The sequence below is a fragment of the Capsicum annuum genome, chromosome 9 (genome assembly GCF_002878395.1).
Source record: "Capsicum annuum cultivar UCD-10X-F1 chromosome 9, UCD10Xv1.1, whole genome shotgun sequence".
Taxonomy (NCBI): domain Eukaryota; kingdom Viridiplantae; phylum Streptophyta; class Magnoliopsida; order Solanales; family Solanaceae; genus Capsicum; species Capsicum annuum.
The window spans coordinates 3856827-3870785 of NC_061119.1; the positions used below are offsets into that span (position 1 = coordinate 3856827).

General features: G+C 38.1%; 1 protein-coding gene across 4 annotated transcripts in view; it reads right to left on the reverse strand.

The window, feature by feature from the left end:
* LOC107841721 (protein SHOOT GRAVITROPISM 6) overlaps positions 1-13959 on the reverse strand; it is a 30865-nt gene that overhangs the window by 9392 nt on the left and 7514 nt on the right. For all 4 annotated transcript variants that reach the window (XM_047396006.1, XM_047396007.1, XM_047396008.1 and 1 more), the window contains 23 exons: positions 13868-13946; positions 13714-13777; positions 12342-12445; positions 12018-12126; positions 10002-10091; positions 8705-8782; positions 8363-8430; positions 8183-8282; positions 7910-8086; positions 7479-7568; positions 7268-7333; positions 7014-7112; positions 6838-6912; positions 5834-5893; positions 4770-4859; positions 4154-4275; positions 3926-4055; positions 3767-3846; positions 2387-2522; positions 2069-2150; positions 748-893; positions 533-613; positions 355-455 (listed from right to left, as the gene is read on the reverse strand). In XM_047396006.1, the coding sequence (XP_047251962.1) occupies positions 355-455; positions 533-613; positions 748-893; positions 2069-2150; positions 2387-2522; positions 3767-3846; positions 3926-4055; positions 4154-4275; positions 4770-4859; positions 5834-5893; positions 6838-6912; positions 7014-7112; positions 7268-7333; positions 7479-7568; positions 7910-8086; positions 8183-8282; positions 8363-8430; positions 8705-8782; positions 10002-10091; positions 12018-12126; positions 12342-12445; positions 13714-13777; positions 13868-13946 (2227 nt within the window). The remainder of the gene's footprint in view (positions 1-354; positions 456-532; positions 614-747; positions 894-2068; positions 2151-2386; positions 2523-3766; positions 3847-3925; positions 4056-4153; positions 4276-4769; positions 4860-5833; positions 5894-6837; positions 6913-7013; positions 7113-7267; positions 7334-7478; positions 7569-7909; positions 8087-8182; positions 8283-8362; positions 8431-8704; positions 8783-10001; positions 10092-12017; positions 12127-12341; positions 12446-13713; positions 13778-13867; positions 13947-13959) is intronic.

Here is a 13959-nt window from a genome sequence, read left to right on the forward strand (position 1 = left end):
ACATGCATGTTCTTGTCTTTGGCAGAGTCAAAGAAATAGATTTATGTACAATGTGCATGGTTCACTTTGTGTGCCTTAGATTTAATCCCGCAATTTTTTATTTGTTAATGCATTGGCTAAATTAGATTTTAAAGTCATTTCATCACTTTGTGATGTTCCCGTAAGAAGAGCACTTCCTTGGGTTAATTGCATTATAGCTAGTTTTGAAAATTGAATATGAAACATAAATGAGTCTGATTATCTTGAATAACAGTTAAAGAGATTTTTTCCAAGTAATACACTTCATGCTACGCATTAAGAATATAGCTTAAGTCACATATAAAATAGAGACAAGTTAACCAGAGAGGGGAATACCTTGTAATAAGTATTGTACATAAAAGAGTAATCAGGTTGCTAATAAGCGGGTCAATAACATCAGCAGGCTCATTCGGGAAACCAAAAAATCCAATAGTGGCCTGCAAAGTGAAAAAATGTGTTAAGAGGACAGACAAATCAAGACCGACTCACTGATGAAGAAGATCAACACAATCACCTTCATAACAAGGTTTCTTGTTTCAACAGTCAATTTTGGCTCTACAGAAACCAGAGTAGTGCAGGCACTTAAAGCAAGCGACTGCAACCCAAAAAAGAAAAAACAATTTCAAAAAACAAGAGGAAAATAGAGTAATTTAGAACAGAAAAGTGATGTAATCCTGATAAAGATAAGTGAAATGCATTGAGCAGGGAAATAATTGCCAATACACAAACCTGAGTACGCAGATGCTCAATGTTGGATTCAGAAAATCCATCTTCCTCATCTCTGCCCATTAATGTTAATATATAGTCAAGTAACAGGTCTCTTCTTTTCAGCGGGAATGATATACCACTTTCAGATGCATTTATAACTGCCTGACCTAAAGCACAATGATAGACATGAAACCCATGTAGTTTAATCAACAGCACCCCCACTTTTTACTTGCATCAAATATGTGAAAATGGTTGTAGCCACAACGGTAATAGCAGCAACAACTACGCTTTAATCCCAAACTAGCCGGGAGTAAGATATTATTGCTCTGTTGACCAAATTATGAAAGCACATCACAGGTAAACTGATAAAATCTGCAAAGCAATGTGAAATGCAAAAGAATCATGAGAGGAGGGAAAAATGCCACTGCACATTTTTTTTTGGATAACCGTGGTGTCCGGGCCAGCTTGCACGCACCTCGACTAATTTCACGGGATACCTGCCACATCCCACCAGCAACAGGTACCAGGTAACTCTGTCTACCAACGCTTAAAACAGATGGGAAGAAATCACCTAGTGTCTATGCCACTGCACTAGCATTTCACTTCCTTGAGTAAGATCCCAAGATCTTTACCAACAAAAGAAGGAAAGTTCTCAAATGTTATAAATGTGACAGAACGTCTACAACAACAACAATGCCTTGGTCTCAAACAAGTTGGCATCGGTCATGGGCCAAGTTTCTCCATTTAAATTCATCTCAGGCCAACATTATACACAAGATAAATATAAATAGAAAGCAATAAAAGTTCATATCGGCAAAAAAAAAAAAATAGGACTAAAAAAACCTCCTAGAAAGCATAAGAGATAAAAGTAAATGTACTAACATGAACATCCCTAGCTAATTTGTATCGCCTAAACTTTAGAACTTCTTCTGATTGTTAAATCTATATTTTACAATTTCTTGTTCTGTAGAATTAATTGAAAGTGAAGAAGATGAAATCTATGATTACAGGATTCAAAACATTGTTACATATTTCAACTCTCAACACTTTTGGCACAAATTTATTTTAATATAATACCCAATGCAAGGTAAGGCTGCGTACAATACACCCTTGTGGTGGGGCCCTTCCCCGGACCCTGCGCATAGTGGGAGCTTTAGTGCACCGGGCTGCCCTTTTTTTACCCAATGTTATCAAAATTTTGTACAAGATGACCCAGTCTTTTGTCGCTGTTCCAAGTTTTACAACCACATGCATTGAACGCAAGCTAGTATATATAAGAAACTCAAAAGCTGCAGATATGGAAACATCTTCCATACTGGCGGTAAATTACTATAATACAAACCTAATAAATCAATCGCTGTGATGACGGCCTGCTTTGCTGTAGGGTGGCGTACATGAAGAAGTCGTGACAGCATATGGGTCCCCTGTAAGAAATACAGCAGCCATATAGTTCAGACAATTAAATTCCAGCAGCCGATTGTACAATGCGCTAAATAATAAACTTCGATAAAATTAATTACTTTATCAAAAAATGAACTTAAGGAAACACTGGCACCTATTGACAAGAATAAGGCTTTGTAGTATATAGAACCTAAAAGAAAATTCACATTCTGATAAAGGATGAAAATAGAGGACTTTGTGTAACGATAATATTACATACCACTAGTGCATCTATTCTGGCTTCAATAACAGTTGAGGGAGCATATTTTGCAGCATATCCATACATCAGCGCCAGAGCAGCATGGATATCATCAGATTCTTCCATTTTAGCTTTATCCGAGAAAAATGATAGAAATCTGCAACAGCCAAATCTTCTCATACTCTAGACATGACACCGAGAAAATAAGAATTATAGTACGTAGTTGCCACAAGCTCTTTTATGTCGAAGTGACTGTTACTATCTATTGCTACCAAATTCACACTAAACAAGTTGTTAAGACTATTGCATGACACAGCAGGACCTGTTCCAACTTAGATTTAGATGGACATGTCAGTTCATTTATTTTGATTTCATAGCTATGAACCATGAAACTTGAAGAATGTGGCAGACATCATGAACCAGTTTCAACTAAGAATACGTAGATCAGCATTAGGTGGAATCAAGCGTTTATTGATCCTACTTTTGCAAGGGAATTTCGTTATATAGCATGTGAAATAAAAGCAAACATAAAACAATCAAATAAGTATAACAGCACATAATGGATCGCCAAACAACAATTGTCATATGCAACAATGTTTTAGTTGAAGTTATTAGTTAAAACTTTCGTATCATTAGTAACTTTGCTGATTGGACTGAGACAACTCATACTTAAGTCCCATAAGATCAATTAGATCTTCTCACAAACTATGCCCACACAGTTAGAAAGTTCAAAATGATAAAGGTTACGAAATTCAGTCGATGTAGTTTATTTGGAGGAAGAGAAATAAGAGGGCTTTTAAAGGGGTGGAAATGAGTTTTGGGCAGTTGAGTAGTAGTCTTCGAGCCCTTATTTATTTTTGGTGTAGTTCCGGGATGAGAAGGGGAGCCTTGGAGTAACTAGTAAAGTTGGTAAAGTTGTTGCCATGTGACCACGAGGTCACGGGTTCAAGCCTTGGAAACAGCCTCTGACAGAAATGCAAGGTAAGGTTGCGTACGATAAACCCTTGTGGTGGGGCCCTTCCCCGGACACCGCGCATAGCGGTAGCTTTAGTGCACCGGACTGCCCTTTTTGCCATGTAGTTCCGGGATACATAGTGGATTGGGTGTCTTTAATAGAGAACCATGTCATTAGAAGGTTTTTTATTCTTTGGTGTACTTCTACTCGGCCGATTTTGACCTAGTGAATAATGAAATTGTCTACCTGATTTAAAAAAAAAATTACAAAATTCCAGCCTTCAAGTATTCAGTTACCAAGTCTAAAGTACTACTTATTGACAAGGAATTTCCCAACCAGAATTAAGAAAATAATTACTTCATCAGAACTACCAAGTCCGAAGAAGCTTCAGATGACAAGAGGAATAGGATGCAAGGAACTAAATTCATTCCTGGCTCAGACATCACCTTTGAAAGAAACTTTGCCCAACATTGTCCAAGATGTTTTTCAGCTTATCGAGAACTGTGTCTAGGTGTGATGCAGCCACCTAAGCAACATTGATTCAGCACACTGTAAACCAAATTTGCAAACTAGGAAAACCAACAACCCAGTTTCAAATTAATTACCAATCCCATGGCTTTTGCTAAACCAAGTCGATTCGTTGGAATCGTAATATTGGCTTGTTTATACATTAGATCAATCTTAGCGCGAACATAAGCTCTGGCATGAACCTTCTGCAGCAAAATTCCAAGACATCTGACAAGAAATGACAAGGTTTCAAGAAAATCCTTCACAGTATTAAAAGAATTTGCAGTTCCCGGTGCATTTATCAAATTGAAGGTAACTGACATTACCGATGAAGCAATGCAGCGTGCTCGTCATCAGGTTTATAAAGCTCATAATGCTTTTCAAATGCATTTCCAAGTGATATAACCCAGTCAACATCCTGAATTACATCCAAAGACTCTGCAATAAACTGTCAATAGATGAATTTAGGTCCAGCACGTGTTAAAGTAGGGTGGAACTTCATGTCGGTAAAAGTTAAACACGATCACCGTCTTAGTACGGATTATTAATGAAATTACCCCTTTTGTGGCTCCAAATTAGTTAAGAGATGAGATGCATTCAAAGAATTTCTTGTAGAATAGCAGAGAAGTAATTGTTTCCAAAGAACGACATGCTTTAAGAGATTGAGAAATGTTTATTGTTCTAAGTAGTGAAAAATATTCATTGCTCTTATTACTTCAGTCACGCTTTTTCTCAGTGGCAATGTCATCTTTTATATAAGAAAACATATTTTCAAGGATCAAAAGATACCCTACACATGATCTGTGTAAAGGGCAGCTCGGTGCACTAAAGCTCAAGGGCTGGACCATATAATCCGTGTAGTCTTGAATAATAAATCGATCACAAAGAACAAGGGAACAAATTTCAATGTTTCAAACATGGGGATAAAGTTACTAGTCTTACATTGATGATCATGTCATCCCAAGACTCCTGATATGATGGATCCTGCTTTAAGTCTTCCGTATCACTGACGTACGCCTTCATCTTCGGAATCTAGAGCTTAGCAAACAAGATAATCCATTAAGACACACAGAAAAATTGTCTCCGTATTACATACAAAAGCAAAGTATCCAATATTTCTTTGGAATAAACAAAATTTCCATCCTATGTCGGTCCCCTGATATTCTAGAGTTCAGATATGCATTTTAAATCTCCCAAATATAGTTTTTCTTCATTATTTTGCTACCTTCCCTTTGCAAAGGCTCTAACCCTCTAGCAGCTTCCCGCTATATCTTTCCCCTCCCATGCACCCATGTTGCACCTTTACCTAAACACTCAGTACTGTTGTCTACTACCCCTCTACTGGCTGTTTTACTCGCGCCTATTCCTTCTCATGTCCATGAAGAGTTTATAAGAGTTGTAAGAGGTGGAGGGCAGTGCTATTTGATGGTGGATAGGAGCTCAGAAGAAGAAAGAAGTGACCGAGTGGAATAGGCAAAGGTGAAGTGAGCAAGGAAGGACTTGCGTAAAATGCTCTCAATTTCTGCTAATATAACAGAGAAAATAAGTCAAAGGATGAATCCTAAAAAGAACATAATCGCAAGATATCAGTTGGGAACTTCAAAGATCTGGTCTGATCTAGTACAACCAATAGTTCAGTCTTGGGAGGGGTAGACAGACTTGAAAAAGAGATAACTAAGTCACAATGTGGTAGCAGTAAGTTCAATAATAAAGTGTTACTTTTATAAGTTCCAATATGAATACAATCAAACCATGGAACATATAGGAAAACACTAAAACCCATAATTCAGCTTGAAAAATCACTAAGCACCTCAATAATGTAGCTGACAGCTATTGAAATGAGATAGAAATAATTCAATTCTAGCTAATTAGTAGAATAACTAGGCCTTTGATGTCAATCTTCAATTGTCTGGTTGTTTATATAGTGAATAATTTCAATGCATAAACGACTAAGAGAATTGCAAAATTATGTAAAAGCTCGTTAACATATTGCATATATGTTATACCTCATCTTGCCAAAACATGTTAATGTTCTTTGGAAAGAGTGGTGCCAGATAACATAAGACCTGCAAAAGAAAAGGGAAACGATTGGCAAAATGATAAAATAAACTATCCTTTCTAATAAACTGATGCAGAAAAGGGAGGAACATCACACTGTCGGAATAAAATGAAGGTCAGTATTACTTGGGTATTAACAGCAGAGGGAGACAAATAAAAGACTACATCCAGATGGTCTAAGAATCCATGACATAATAGCAGGATGAATTTAGAGAAGGGCATAAAGAAGTCATAGTAACTATTCCGGATGCTGAAGACTGCTATCTTGTAGAAGTCTTCTCCCCTACCTGCCTTGCATCCTGTGCATTTTCTGGAGAAATTTAAAGGGCAGCCTGGTGCACTAAGCTCCGGCTGTGCGGGGTTCGGGGAAGGGCCAGACCACAAGGATGAAACTATATAATGTTTCTACAATGCCTTATATGTGATGACAGAAGATAAAGTGGGGGGCGGGGAGGGGATCTCTAGAAGGAAAAGATATTTATGAGATCCACCTAGAGAATTCATAATATAACCCCCTCATGTAGGATGCTTCAAGAACCTATAAAATTATCATAAAAACATAGTGCCTGAATAACATTAGTCTACTTTGACTCTCTCAAGCAGTTCATTGTACCTAAGACTACCTACTTTGGCATCTAAATCACAATGTTACCCAAATGTAAGTGTCCTACCTTTCAGAACGCCCAATACATACCACATCTCACTTACTCTATTCATTCCAGAAACTACAAGAATTTCTTTTAGAGGAGCATAGATGAGAAAATGCAGGTACATACAAATTTCATCTTGATGTTGACAATACAGCACATCAGGGAAAAGGTTCAAAAGTTCAGGATAAAGCACATTCAACATGCAGATAAGTATACTCCGTCTTAACAGCTTAAGCTTTTAAATGAAATGGTTATACACTTCAACAATTATTATAGTCAAAACGCTAGACACAAGGACTTACGGTTAGAATATGGGTTGCCAACTGCTCCCTAGCCAGAGGATTATGGAGAAGAACAACCAGGCGTGCAAAAAGCTCCTGAAACACCAAAAATGAGGCAAAATAGCTGTGCATGCATTTCTTAATCAAGATGAAAATATATAATTTCTTCGCTGCTCAGTAAAACTAAAGTTGATTACCTCAGGATGAGGAAGATCGGCACGAGCTTTACATTCCAAAGCAACTCCACCACTTTGAGAGGATCTACGCCTGCACAATTCTGATATGCATTTGCAGACCTGCAAAGACGGCAATTATGGTATAAGAAGTAGATGTGAAACCCATTATCGATAGCAGATAGAACATGCAAGCCTGACATAAAGAGAGGAAAGATTGCAACAGGTAGTGAACCTTGTCAAAAAAGGAAGGCAAAAAAGAGACAAACATATCATACCGTGGCAACTGCACCGGTGTAAACTCGTGGAATGATCATCTTTAACAAAAATGGCCATAAAACATGCTGTATTCCGCACAAATGAATTCAGTTAGTTCCATAAATGATAATAAGCATAAAAAGGAGGGGGTGGAGGGGGAATAAATAATGAAAAATCTTTTCACACAGAGTACGAAACTGAAATGTCTTAAAGGGAGAAGTACTCTCATACCTCCATCTCAGGGACAGTAACAGTTATTAGAAGAAGACCCTTTTCACAGATTGCCCTCAATTCTGACAGTGTAGCAGCATCCATTTTCATCTGAGAGAATTCAAGCATCTTATAATTACGCATATAAGAAATGGCATTCTGATAGAAATTCTGACACACTAACTGAAACATATGCAGGAGTCAAGGTTGAAGTTCCCAAGAGATTGGGGAATGAACCACCACTTCATCTAACCACAAAATCAATGATGGGAACCATCTCTCCCCTCCCTCCCCAAAAGCCAAGAGCAGCACTCCTTTTATCACACGTGAAGAGAAGGGCAAGCAACTCAACACAGCCATGAATATGAGATGAAATTGGTGACAAAAATATTGAAACAAAGGCAACACACCACCCACTGCAAGTTCCCGATTATTTTACAAGAGATGCATACCTCCACTTTCTTGTACACAAAAGGGTAATAACCACCGGTTGACGAGTTCGATTCCCTGGATCTCTCAGTATCATCTCTCTGCAGACCAAACATTGCAGAGTGGCGAACAAGATATTCAATGAACAACTCCCCAGAAGGACCAACCAAGTAACAGTGGGAAGCCATAACCACAATTAGCTGCATAGGAAGCAACAACAATCACATAGAATCTAGAAGCAGAGTAAGGTTTTGCATAACTTGGTCACTACAGGCAAACTTTCAACAACTAAATACCTCAGCAAGGGCCTTACAGACCCCTAAATTAGGCTCATCCAATAACAGCTTCACAACTTCAATTAGTAAAGGCCTCTTACTATGCCAAGCTACAGACAACCTATAAAAGTAGTCGATGACAGTCACATGAAGAAAGAGAACATAAACATAACATTAACAAAGTAAGGTGGAAAAAATAACCTGGGTAGTAAATGCTTTAATACACTAAGTGCACCAACTGCCAGTGGTTCTTCTTTCAACTTGCATTTCTGACAGCAGCAAAGAGCAAATACACAACATTCAGTGGAACAATTTTACCGTGTAAATAATCAAGTCTCACAACTAAGTGCGCCATTTCGTAGTTTTTTAAAGAAAGGGTTGATTTCTGGAGTTCAAAAACAAAAGGAGGAAAATGAAAGAAGGCTGTTTTATTCGCAATTGAAAGCTTTTGGCTCCCTTCTAATTGCCTCCTTGACAGGTGATACACCAAGCAAAATATCACAAAGTTCTTGCATTTCAATGCACGAAGGAGAAAATACCCACATTGAGAAGGAAGACAAACAATTCCTCCGGGTACACCAGACCAACTGTTAGGAAACAATGCTGAACTTCATTATAAGTCTGCCATTCAAACAAAATCCAAAAGAACTATATATTAGTCAAATATAACATGCGAAGATAGATAGATGATAGAACAATTTTTGAGAGGAAGCAGATATTTGTAGCAGGGAAAAAGAACGTGCCGGTAATGTTAATATGCCCAATAACTTAGGGAAGAAGGAAAATCAACCCTATACCGCCTCAGAGAATCTACTAATTTAAAGAATGGATATTAGGGTGACCACTGCTGTTAGCCTCTCGATATTATAAAGCCTTTAGTATCTTTACCAGGACTGGCAGAAAGCTATCATTGCTTGCAACATAGCTCGTTTTAGATGTCTTTACCAGAACTCACAGAAAGCTTCTTCATTTTTAACAGGTAGTTTCTTACCACTTTAATATCAACAGAACTTCTTCCTTCGAAACTGAAGGAAAATAATAACAGTGATCTTCTTTAAGGGATAACACGTAAGTACCCAAACTATCTATATAGACATGTGGATGAACAAACTAAGGCGACATGCAACCTGGGAGTGGAAGGAGTATCATCAGACATTTTTAGTGTAAGATCTCTCTACCATGCTCTAATGAAGAGAGAATCCAAAGGCTACCTGTGCATAATGGCACAGAAAAAGTTGCCTTTCCTTAGTGGCCAGCTGCTAGCAGTGCGATTCTTACTCCTAAATTTTAGGAAGAGAGGAAATATATGTTTGCTGGTGCTTCAAGCATAATCTGGATAAGGGATCATACAGGTCGCACATCTAGGCTTGTACTAGTCTTTCTTCAAAATTTTCGTATCTAGTCTGATGTGTGTTAACCGGCAGATGCTGACAAGCAGTGTGATCTCCTTAGAAGTTGGAAAGGAAGAGCCAGGAGGCCAATCAGTTAAGGTTACAGAGGATCCTTCCATGTGCCATTTTTTGGACAATAGGGCAAGATGCAGCAGAAGAGCTATTTGAGGATGAAAATTCATCGGTACCCACTATAACATTTTGTTTTCTCTTGAATGTTTTGAAGTGCGCAGAAAATCTCTGTGTAGAAAGATTGAATAGGACTCCTAGAATCTAACGTATTTATGTAAGCTTGTAAACCCATGTGTTTCTCATGGGTTAATCTAACTATTGAAACAAAAACAACCTAAGGCCCCAAATACAGAACTTGAACCTGAACAGCTTCCAAGCATGGTTATCAAGGAAATGCACTCTTAAAGGAAATAGAAAAATAAATCAATAAACAAGACCTTCAGCCCAGCTGAGAAATTCAAATGCTCTTTTTTGTCACTGCTTCTACAAACCACAGGAAGAAGAGTTGACAATATGACAGTAAGGTCCTGCACACAGCAAAGAAAGTTAGATACTTATCAAAACCTGAATGATGCTATAAATTCAACATGGTAGCATTTAAATGATTGCAATAAGTTACAAGCGGCATCTGTCCCCAGGGTCAGCTCAATTGGCAAAGGTTGAAAGACTTGTCTCTTTGGTCACAAGTTTGACTTTTGCGCCAAGCAAACTAAGTCCAGTATTCAAGGGGGAGGAATAGCAGGTGGACCAATCATCCCCAAGTTTAAAAGTTGCAGTTGGCGCAATGGATGGGCTTTAGACAGATTTTTGATCATCGAAAAAATTACAAGTGGCATCCCAACAGAAGTACAATTTGAGGCAATACCATATGTAGAAGAACCTAGAATAGACCATCAAGTTACCATTGCTAAAGTGAGTAGTTTTAACAAAACTGTTTGGTCAGAGGACCATATAAAGAATATTTGTCTGCACTTTGTCAAAGAAATACGCCTTGGACTGAAGTCTTATTCCTGTTTCTTCGAGACTTCCTTCAATTTTTTATTTTTTTTTAAATGATGGTGTTCAGACCATCTAGGACACACCTAGACTCTTCCACCGAGAACCTTCTATCTCCCACCAACACAGGTACACATAACTCTGACCGTAAGTCTCAGGGGAATGGAAAGAAATCTGTCTCCTCTAGGATTTCAACCCTAGCCTCCAAGGTTCCCTTCGAAGAGGTAAATGCCTAAAGGGTGAGTAAGGTGTTTAACAATCTATGTTGCATTGACTTGGTTACTAAACATCGCTATATTTTTCGGTAAGTCAAATTTTAGCAATCATCAATACTAGGGCCATGGCCTAAAGTTCCTCCAAAGGAGTTCAGGAGTTCCGAGTAACATGGTTATCTTGTGTATATCATTCATTTGCAGCAAAAAGCTACAAACGCTTATATGTAAAAGTACACATATATGTTAATTCCGTTTTTCCAAACAACCACCAAAAATACTAATTCCGTTTTTCCAAACAACCACCAAAAATACATGCAGACGTGTTCTAGATCAACCTACTCTGCTTGTCTATCCTCCTTCCTGACCAGCTTCAGAATGCTTCCATAATCCATTATAGTGCTAGGTCTCACCCAGTTTGACAACAGAAGTACATCTCTACGCTTCAAAGTAACATATATACTTTGACCTTCTTCAACATGGCCATGTATATTTTGATATATCCAGATATAATATAAATATCCACATACTGCCGCTTTGACCCAAGTTGCTCAAGAGAGAAGAGTTTGGAACTGAACAGGAAACTAGTGATGATGAGGGATCGCCACTACGTTCATCAGAATTTAAAGGATGACTCTTTCAACAAATTTGACCACCCTTTATACGCAAGAAAGAAGGGAAATGGGGAAATTCCCAGGTTGGACCAGAATTGGATGTTACATGCCATTGGAATAAGAGATATAACAGGAAGTAACATGAACTGCTGTCGCGCGAAGTAAAGTGCTGCTAAAGCAAACAATTGACCGTGTATGACGGTCCAACTAGTGACCGTCTTTTTTTTTGGCTTTTTATAGAGTAAGATTTTATTGTTGTACAGTACTAAGGCAGAACTATCGGAAATTGAAAGAAGCATCTGTTGCGGGGGTATACTATTAACCACGATTCATGACCAGTCACAATGACTACCAAGATTGATGCTACCAATAACTGATTCCAATTTCTCATACCAAAACAAGACAAGTAATCACTAGAAATTAGAAGTAATAGTAGAAACTGGCCACCAAAAATTTATCCAAAAAAGAAAAGGAGAAGTATTTTCTTTTTGACGAAGAAAGATGTTATATTAGCAAGACATCGAGTGGTGCAGACTAGCTACATACGAGAGTCATGGTTAACTCCTGAGGACAAAACTCCTTTTCTAGGTCAGGGAGTTAACCAGAAAGCAACATGACATGTGTTTCCTACCTCAAAATCAAGTAACGGTGGACCATATTCCGAGAGTAATGAGGCGTTTAATAGATTATGGAGGCTACAAGTGGCCACAAAGGCCACATCATCTTGATCCCTCTTGTACCTGAAAATCAAAAGCTTTTATTGTTACAAAGTCCACAATGCCCAAGCAGATGCAACAAAGAATTTCTGCCACTGAAAGAGTATCACTAGCATTTCTAAGTTTTTAAAAAAAAGGAAGTAGCACAATCAAGGAGATAGTCATTTGACATCAGAGGTATTCATGTCATTTGAAACTATATATTTTCTAGAAACATAACAGTCCAGTGTATGTCTTACAGTTCCAATATAGTTGGAATAAGTCGTGGCAAAGCTGCCTTCAGCTGTGTTCTGGTAATAAGACCAACCATCTGTCCTAATGCTTCCACTGAAGATAAGCGAACCTGAGAACATAATATGTCAGGAAACAAAACCTCCTCTCCCCTTCTATTCAAAATGAGCAATAAACGTAATGAAACGGAAGGAAATTAAGAAGAGTGTAATTTCTTGAATATATTAATAGCTGAAAGCAGCTATATATTACTTGCTGACTCAAAGCACCCTTATCTATCATCAATTCAACTAGTTTCAATGTGATTTTACAGTAAGTCTTGTACGAAAGCAGGAAAGGAAGGACAATGAAAGTATAGACTACCATCAAGCAAGCTGCCTCGAATATCCACCATGACCACTGTGCATCTGCAGCACACGGTGAAAATGGCCACTCACAAGTTAACTTGTTATGTCACCTTATCAAGAAAAGATCTTTACACCCAGGGAAAATGTTTTCCCCTTCCCCATCACTTACACCCATTCTCCCTCAGCTTCATCCTCTTCTCCCTCATTTCTTCTTTTATCTCAGAAACCACACTGTTCTCTTTATCTTCTTTCTTCCACCTCTACTTCTTACTCTCCCTCTTGCCATCACCATTATCACACTTGCTCTCCTAGATCTCTATTTAATGTTTGTATGCAACTTTATGATTTTATCCTCAAACCATCATGGGAACCCCTAAGAATTACCCGCACCGAAGAGATTTCCCACCCACTCAATCCGTTAACCATTTCTACTTATGTGTGACTTCCAGATGTTGACTACTCTCCACTGTCCCTTATCCCCCAATCTTTCTAAGCATTCTTCACCTTGGTCCTCCTCTCCCTCTTCTTCTAAGCATTCTCGCATTCCAGAACTGCCACCAATACCTCAATGAGGTGACTTCTAAGACCACCTTTCTCCCCTTAATTCTCATTACCAATGTCATACGGGCTACCTTGATTCAAATTGGAAGGAAAAGTGTAAATTTGAGAGACAGTATTTACTTTTTGACATTGTTACTCTCTTTTTTTTTGGTCGTTGCAAATATTTAGCACCAAGCTTTCAGTCAAATTCAAGGATCAATGTATCTAAATTCATGTGTATGCATAACTATCTAATGGGAAATTCACCCAAGATTCAAGAATGCTTGTAGTTTCCTTGAACAAAAGCAATTGACCTCAATCAAAGGTACTCCACAATGTAAGCAAAGTTGATCATAACACTTGATCGACCACCAGAAGTAAACATGGTTAGACTTGTAAGAAGTAAAACATGAAAAAATATGGATGATGACAGTTAACTACATATAAAGACAACATGTTTAACATTGTTCTAAAAAGAACTGATTAGGCAAACCTTCAGATCTCGTGAAATTGCCCAAACTCGCAATAATAGTTCAAATGCAGAATTCAAGAAAAACCTGCACAGTCAGTACATTCATATTACCATGAGCAACTGAATGAAAATCCTTGGAGAAAATCAAAATCAGCCAGAAGCACATTGGTCTCACATGATATCAGAATCTATAACTGAAGACAGAGGAAAGTCTACACTGCACTGCCAGAAAGCTTGGCACCAACATTTGAATGCTGGAAAAAAATA